The sequence below is a fragment of the Anthonomus grandis genome, chromosome 8 (assembly GCF_022605725.1).
Source record: "Anthonomus grandis grandis chromosome 8, icAntGran1.3, whole genome shotgun sequence".
Taxonomy (NCBI): Eukaryota; Metazoa; Arthropoda; class Insecta; order Coleoptera; family Curculionidae; genus Anthonomus; species Anthonomus grandis.
Genome location: NC_065553.1, coordinates 722,856 through 731,917, shown reverse-complemented (window position 1 = coordinate 731,917; position 9,062 = coordinate 722,856). Strand labels below are relative to the sequence as shown.

The 9,062-nt window shown below is 30.3% G+C and overlaps 1 protein-coding gene across 1 annotated transcript in view; it reads left to right on the top strand.

Moving 5' to 3' along the window:
* Positions 1 to 2,177: 2,177 nt before the first annotated feature.
* The window catches only part of LOC126739532 (uncharacterized), a 40,030-nt gene continuing 33,145 nt past the window's right edge, over positions 2,178 to 9,062 (top strand). The window contains exon 1 of the mRNA XM_050445278.1: positions 2,178 to 2,316. Coding sequence (XP_050301235.1) covers positions 2,309 to 2,316 — 8 coding nt within the window. The 5' untranslated portion in view covers positions 2,178 to 2,308. The remainder of the gene's footprint in view (positions 2,317 to 9,062) is intronic.

Below are 9,062 nucleotides of genomic sequence, written 5' to 3'. Positions count from 1 at the left end.
GTTTTCGATTAGTATCTATCAAATTGGCGCCATTTAAAAAAACACTGTTACTTTTACAATAAAAATTTACTCACCTAACCACGCTGGAAGGAAGAGGCTAGAGAGGGAAAATATGTACTTGATACCGTGTAATTATCAGGTACCTTATAATGCTGCCCAACATCTCTCTAATTTCATGAAATTTGCAATAATTAAAACTATTATATATATAAACCGGTGACTCAATAATTAAAACAAATAGACTTAATGAAAATAATAATTAATATATCCGTTTACATAAAACAACTCGATCTATCGATGCAGATACTAAAATAGAAGGCCTGGCAATTGATAAAACGTCGGACATCTTGTTTAAGATTGTCGTAATTTTTCGACATTTTATAATTTAAACCTGTCATCCTATTTACGTCAAAAGAAGCTGTGAATTGAAACTTGAAGAGTATAGGGGAGGGAGGAGAGGAAATTTTTGTGGATTAATTTTAATAATATGTATTAATGATAGCAACCATGCAACAGATTCTAAATATTAATTTTTTTTCAATTTTGAATAAATTTTTCTCTCTTCCTGTGTAACCGGAAGTAACTGTACCTAAACTTCTCATTTTTTTATGCCTGAGGAAGAGCACGTTTCCGGATGTGTGTGGATCGCGTTAATTCCTATTTTTAGGAAGAGTGATTCTGACAGGCCCGAGAACTGTCTCTTTCCTGCCGATAATCTCGAAAATCTTTGAAAAATAAAAATTAGTAAAATTTTTTGAAAAAAAATTATTTTTTTACATTCTGTCAGTTTGTATTTAAAAAGGGTAGAAATACTGTTATGGCCATTTTATACCTATTTCATTAAAATTTATTGACTTGACTAAATTCCTTCAACAACTTACACTTTGGTAATGTCTTTTTCCGTGATCTGAGTAAGGCATTCGATTGCGTTCCCTATGATATACTCTTGGGAAAACTCTTTAAGTATGGGTTAAGCTCTAATCGCATCAATCTTATGACTGCCTACTCGGCCAATAGACATCAGTTAGAGAGTGTGCATGGAGTGTCATCAGCACAAACCATGATAACTATAGGGATTTCCCAGGAATTTATACTCTTTTTGATTTCTGGCCATTAATAAAACCTCACCGTTTTTGCTGATGACACCACAGTTACATATATATATACCAAAAATTCTCTTGAGAGAATGGGAGAAAAAATGAGTACTTTGTAGGGTGGACTTCAGCAATGGTAGAAAAGACAAATAAAGTTATCTTTACAGATATACACAATTATGGATCTAGAAGTGTAAACAGGCCGGTTCCAATGTATCAGCGGGCCGGGGTATTAAATTATACAATAAACTCCCTCTCTTAAAAAAGTTATTTGGATTTAGAGTTTTAGGCATAAAATTTAAAAAATCTTAATTTCAAATTCCATTTATTTACACGAAGGACATTTTACTTCTCTGTTTCTCTGTAATACTAGTACCTATATATTGTATTTTATTTTACTAATAATTATTGTATAAAACTTCTTATTTTAATATATTGTTTATAGTGTGTTAATTCATGGTTAATGTTTATATTACTATGTTACTCTTATGTGTTTAACTTAGATAAGTACATACATATATGCAATTGACAAATCGTAAATTTTATTTTTCTATGAATACTTGACGCGTATGCCAACATAAATATATGAATTTGCATTTGAACATGTATATTCAATATTCAAAATTTTTCAACAAAAAAAAATACTGCTGCTGTACATTAAATTACGCAATAAACAAGTGAAAATATTAACATTGCCGATTGTGTTTACAAATCTGAAAGCTTTGATATAGTACCCAGACCACCGATAGCATCAATAAAAAAACTCATTTGTTTGAAGTTCATTTATTAGATAGTGGAAAAAGAAGAGAATTTGCACACGACTTCAGGTATTTCAGTATTGCGTAAATAATTCAATAAACAAATATTTTTTAAATTAAAAAAAATGAATCGATAGTAGATGAGCAAAAAAGAATTTTTCAAAAAAAAATATTTGCTTTCCCTATAAGTTAAAGCTCATGCGTTTTCATAAATATTTTTGCAAAAACTCCCTCTATGTGCTGGCACCAGGATAATTCCCGATTAATCATCTAATCTGGATGAAAAGAGCATATGTTCTAATATGTCCCTTTAGATAACTAAATTATCTGTTAAAGTTAATAAAACATAAGGTTATATAAAGGGTTAACCAGTAAGTTTATTTGGTTTCGGCAAGTTTTTGTGGTCTGGTTTTAAGAGCCTACCAATTGTGTTTTAGTTCTATTTTGTACGGGAAAATGTATAGGTAAGCACTCATTTTCTATCTACGTTTGAATATTCTAAACCTTGAGGATATATTTCTTTAGTAGTGTTTGATATTTATATTCTTTGAACAAACCAGGAATGTCCTATTCCTCCAAATGGACTTATTTTGTACATACTATACATATATACAGGATGCATTTTTTCTTGTTATTATAAACAGAATGGGAACATTTTTAGTCATAACTTAGAAGCTACTAACTTTTTTAGATTAATATAGAAGAATTCCCGAAGATGGATTAGAGGATAAATTTGGTTGTTGGTATATCTGGATTAAAAATCCAGATATACCGTTGACTCCTACTACCAAAAATTAATTAGACCATTAAGCCCCATTGTGTATGGTCCAACGTTTTTAAGAAGTGATAAAACGAGATGAAACTTACTAATTAAATAAAGAATATTATTTTATTTGAATAGGTTAATAAATACAAAAAATACAGAAATTTATATATTAGTTTTTTAATAATATTACTTATTTTCTTCTCCATGGTAAAGCAAAACTAGTGAAACGAGATAGTTAAATTACATTTATTAAAGTATGTAAGGGTAAATAAAATTAATAATAAGATAGGAAAATAGGAGCATAATATGGAATACAAAATACAACTATTTCTTATAAATTCACACACTGTTTAAAATTTAACTTATTCTAGCTTACTCTAAATTTAATTTTATTTCACTGTCACTATCATTGTCTTAACTTATTATTAAGGTTGTTGTTGTATGGAGTTTTTCCAACTATCGTTGGTAATATTATTTACTACACTTTTTATTAATTCCACTAAAGTGAAGTTTTCTTCGAATATTCGATTTTACTTCATGCCATATAAGTTCAATGGGATTAAAAACACAATAATATGAAGGTAGACGCAACACTATGCCCATTTTCCATTGCGAGTTTATCACACACATACTCTTTATTTATTTTAAAAGCTGTTAGTACTCATAAAAATTCTCGTTTTTTGTTCGTCTCCTCAATATACAGGGTGTCCCGTAAATAGTGGTCCAAATGAAAACTCCTAATAGATTGGACTATTTCCAATCAGAATAATCCAACATAGCTCTAACGAAAGTGTTACGGTTTTCGAGATATTTTGATTTTTGCGAAATTTTAAGAAATACCTGCCTGTAATCAGTTTTTTTATGGTGTGTCACTAAATGAAGAAAAAATCACAATTTCTTCGGTTGGATATTATTTGCCGATAGATGCGCTTTATGATGCGTATTAAAATTTTTCAGTTATGCAAATATTTTTCACAGGAAAAATTTTTGAAATTGCAATATCGGATTTTTTTTTTTTGAAGGCAATTGGAAAATCCACATATTAATAGAGAAGATAAATCGCAATACCAATTTAAAATCAATTTGTGGACAGGGATTATTAATGGTGAAATTATAGGATCGTTTGAGTTGCCGCAAAATCTCAATGCTGAATATTATCTCCATTTTTTGCAAAATATTCTCCCCATCCTTTTGGAAAATGTTCCTTTAGTCATTCGCAGAAATATGTGGCTGCAACACGACGGATATCTTGCGCACTACGGTGTGCAAGTTAGAAATTTTTTAAATGAATCCTACCCCAACCGATGGATCGGATGTCTAGGACCTATACTGTGGTCCCAACGGTTACCTGACCTAAATCCTCTTAATTTTTTTTACTGGGGATGCCTCAAAGAAATTGTATACAGGAGACTCATACAAAACATTGAAAATCTGCGCGAGCGCATCCAAACCGCTGTTCAAGAGATAAATAGAGCTGGCCACGCTCAACGGATTAAGCGATCCTTTATAAGAAGGTGTAGGGCGTGTATAGCAGCAGGTGGTGGCCATTTTGAACACCTTTGTAAAATTGCAAAACACAAATAAACCGAATTAATTTACATCGAAAAAAACAACCATTTTTTTTTTGAGGTTAACAAAAAATTCAAAAAGTTTTTCAATCAAGTTTTTGTCTTTAATACGGCATGGGATAAATAAGTTTTTACGCTAATGGGCACCAATATTCTATTATTATTTTATTGCGTCATAGGACTTTTTAAAAGAAAAAAAATTCGATATTGCAATTTCAAAAATTTTTCCTGTGAAAAATATTTGCATAACTGAAAAATTTTAATACGCATCATAAAGCGCATCTATCGGCAAATAATATCCAACTGAAGAAATTTCGCAAAAATCAAAATATCTCGAAAACCGTAACACTTTCGTTAGAGCTATGTTGGATTATTCTGATTGGAAATAGTCCAATCTATTAGGAGTTTTCATTTGCACCACTATTTACGGGACACCCTGTATATGTTATTGTCTACCATAAAATTTAGAATTTCTGCTTTAATACTATTAGAACAAAGTAACTTGACTACTTGACGACTATGGTAGTTATCCATAACAATAACACTATTTTTTGGAATATTTTTAAGAAGCCGATATTGAAACCAATTTTCAAAAAGTTGTGAGTCAGGTCAAGTTGTGTCTTGGTCGTAATCTACCTATACAGACTACCCTTACAGACCTAACGTCATAAGTTTTAATTCGGACTAATCTTTCGGACTATCATTTAGATGTTATTACAGTTTCATACGAGAACGTTTTTTGTACCTCAAAAACTTTCTAAGTTAGAGGCAATTTTATCAACCAAGGTCTGAGGGTGAGCAAATTTGAAGTTTTTAAAACACATATTGCAACAAGAAGATTTTTATATTTTTTTTACATTAATATAGGAAAGGTCCTGAGTATGTATTTGAGAATGAAAACATGAATCTGGATTGAGCATTTGGGTACTTCTTGCGGTAGTTTGTACAACAATTTTTTTAAAATTCTGTTCCTTAGTTTACTTTTTTTACCCAGTTTGACGCAATGAGGGCAAAACATTTATGTTCGAATAAAATATCCTACCGCTGCACCCACTATTATCTACTACCGTTGATTGAATATTTGGGAAGATACGCAATCCTGTGTTAAAAAGTGTACCCAGTCGACTATCGGATTGCCGTTCAGTTTCGTGCACCGTGTGGTGCTGCCGCGAAGCGTCAAATCTAGGAATGATTTATTTTAGCTGCGTGGACCTGGCTTTTGGCTTCTTTGAGTCAGGTTTCCAACGACGCTGAAATCTCCGGTTACGCGGCCGTGTTGGATATTTTTTTAAGATATGGGATGATGCTGCCAACTATGTTTTTATTATTTTTTTTTTGAACATACAGCACGGTGTCATTTATGTGGTGGTCAAGTGATAAGTGATATACTTAAGGGTGGAGGCATATTGAAATTTCTTAAAACTTAAATTTTAAAAACAAATAATTACTTACCAAAATATGTTTTTAAGACAAAAATGAATACAAAAATATATATAAAAAGCTATTTTTACAAAATTACCAACAAAGTTTAATACAAGTTATAATTCCAACAAACATTATGTTTCCTCCATTTTGTGTTCAAGAGGGTCAAGTTTTTAAATAAAAAACCCGTTGCACTTAATTAACTAAAAACTAATATACAAAAAATATATGGAACAAAGTTTAAGATATAAGCAGGTTTCGTGTAAATATTATAAAGAATAATTGAAATAATTCATAAGACTTAATATCTAAGGTAATATAACTTCTTGATCAATAATTTTTTGTAAAAAGTAACCCATTTTGACATGTGATTCAATATCTGAAAAATTGTGCAGCGTAGTGAGATCTGTAAAGTAAGGGGTTGTGAGTGAGGATGTTAATAGAAATAAAAAATAGGCCACATTTTAAGTTTTAAGCGACACAGGAAAATTCTCAATTACCAGTTGTTACAACTATACTTAAAACTATAAAAAGATACCTAGTAACAAAAAAAAAAACATTTTGTTTAAAGACCCCGCATCACGGTTATACAGGACGTCAATAGAGGTGGTATAATTAGAGAAAAGTTAAGCAATATAGTGTCCTTTTATAATAAAATCTAAATACAAAATTTTGCAAAAAACTGAAATTTGGCAAAATCATTTTATTTTTTTTTTCTGGCGTTATTTCAAAATATATGACAAAAGTATTTATTAAATGAATAAATTATTGTGACCACTTTTTCTCGCCTATACGATGACACCTTTGAATTTAAAATACGACGTTCTGTCTTAAAGAGCCATCATCAACTTGTTTTGTTTTTCTTTGTCGGCGCTATATTGACCATTTGCAGTTTAACGACGCGGGAATCTTTGGGCGTCCGGCCGTTTTGTTATTTCTTTAAGACAAGGGCGATGATGATAATAGCGCTTTTATTTATTTTGTTATTGCCGATATTTAAATGCGCTGTGATCTCGCATAAATAACTAGATAAATGTGGTGGTCAAGTAATGTATTGGAAGGTGCTATCTCTTACAACTTAAATTTTATTAACAAATAATAAATTACTTACCAAAATCCTTTTTTGAGACAAAAATAAATAAATAAAAACAAAACAAAAATTCAATAAGCTTTTATTTATTAATTAGAAAATTAACAAAAATATTAAATAAAGGTGATGATATAGGTAGGTTTCACGCAAATATAAAGAGTAAATTCAATAATTAAAGATTTAATATCTATATACGGTACTATAGTTGTTTAGAGTCAATAATTTTTTGCAAAAAGTAGCCCACATTACGGGCTACTTTTTGCAAAAAATTTTTGATTTTTGACAATACGGGTTTGTGAAACCAGCCAATATCTCAAAAACTGTGTAGGGTAGTGAGATCTGTGAAATATACCTTTTTTGGACAAAAATATTGAAAAATGGATACCTTTAACTGAAATTAATATGAAAATAAAACCGCAAATTTTAAAAGGTTTTGAATTAGGGTGTAACAACACTATAAAATATAGAAAATAGGCCACATTTTAATTTGCAATACAGGCAAACACTTAATTACTAATTCTTAAAACTAGAAAAAGTTAATAAGAAAAAAAACAAATATTTTGTTTAACAGTATGAAGGGTCTCATCGCGATTATACAGGATGTCCAAAGTAAGGATGAGCAGTAAATGGTTTAATTAGGCGAAAGTTGCGCAATATAAATGCAATGATTGAATAAATGCAATCTAAAAATTGGGAAAATGCCAAATACTTCCTAATATTCAGGAAAAAGGTGAAATTTGGCAAAATGGTTTTTTATTTTTTTCTGGCGTTATTTGAAAATATAAAATAAAATCATTTATACATTGTTGTAAACACTTTCTCTCATTTACAAGTTAACATCTCTAACTTTTAAATACGACGTTCCTTCTTTAGAGAGTCATAATCAACTTTTTTTCTTCTTGTCGACGCCATGTTGGCCACTTGCAGTTTTGAGTAACTCTTTTAATTACTTTTTTAACAAGGTAATTTCTAGTGAGTAGTTGGATCATCCCTATTAAATATTATATATCTCTCTCTCTTTTAAATACAATTTCGAATTTCAAAAAATTCAGAACATACTTTATTCATAAATACATGGTACCTACTTGTTGACATGGTACTTCTATTATATAAAATAGGCACATTAATCGACATATTACTAACACATAATTTAAAAACAATACACAATAGTGGGTTCAACATACTAGTATAAACACAAAATGTATTTTCAATTTCAAAGCAAGACGACTTAAAAATTTTTTAGAGTAACATCACAAATTCTAACCTTTACATCTTTACTAAAAACTAATTATATACTATTGGCCTATTCCTAACTATCTTCAAAAAATTCTAATGCTATAAAAATACTTGCTTTTAAGAAGTTTTGTTAAGGACTTTTTAAAGCGAGGAGAACTTCTAGAGACTTTTATGACATTTGGAAAATGATTAAAAATTTTTATGCTCAAATAAATAAGAGAATTCTTAGTTCACTTTTCAGGATGGGCATTGGAATATTGTATTCTTTTCTGATATTATAATGTTTTAAGGAGCCATTATGCTATTCCATATGGTTTGTTATTCCATACTGTAGGTATTTTTGTATGAAAGTAAGTTCCAACTTTCAACAAAAAAAAAAGTAGACCGTTTTTGCCGATATCAATCTCAGTTCATTTAAAACCACTCTAACAGCATAACATCGTCTAGCCAGTTTTTGCCTCCTGACATATCTCCATAAAACTTAGGTTTATGATCGATAACAATTCCAAGAATCTGTTAAAATTATTCACTTCCAATTCTTTGTTGTGAATCATAAACTGCTCTGAACATAAAAACTTAACAATTTAGTCTTATCTATGTTTAAAGACAACACATTAGCATCAAACCACTATTTAATCATTGAATAATAAAAATAAATCTTTAGAAATTGTTCTTGTTAATGTGCTTTTATTATTGTCTGCCCATAAGATAGTGGTGTCATCTGCAAAAATAGTGAAGAAACCTCTTATCTGGAGAGACGCCAGGTCATTTATATACAATAGAAATAAAATAGGACCGAGAAACGAACCCTGCTTACTACACAAAGTTCAGACAAACTGCCATTTGGCCAAACAAACTTTTTTCTGTCTAACAAAACAAAATTTTAACCATTCTAGAGCAACTCCCCTAAACCCATATCTAGAAAGCTTACCGAGCAGTATTCCATGGTTGACACAGTCAAAGTCTTTAGAGAAGTCGCAGAATACCGCTGCAGCAAAGTGACCTTCTTCAAGCTCAAATATAATATCTCCAGGAATGAAAACATTACTCGACATCGACGTTATTTATTTTAATTAGGAAAGTTACCATTCGTACTATAACCAGTTTCTCAATAACTTTAAAGGCTTT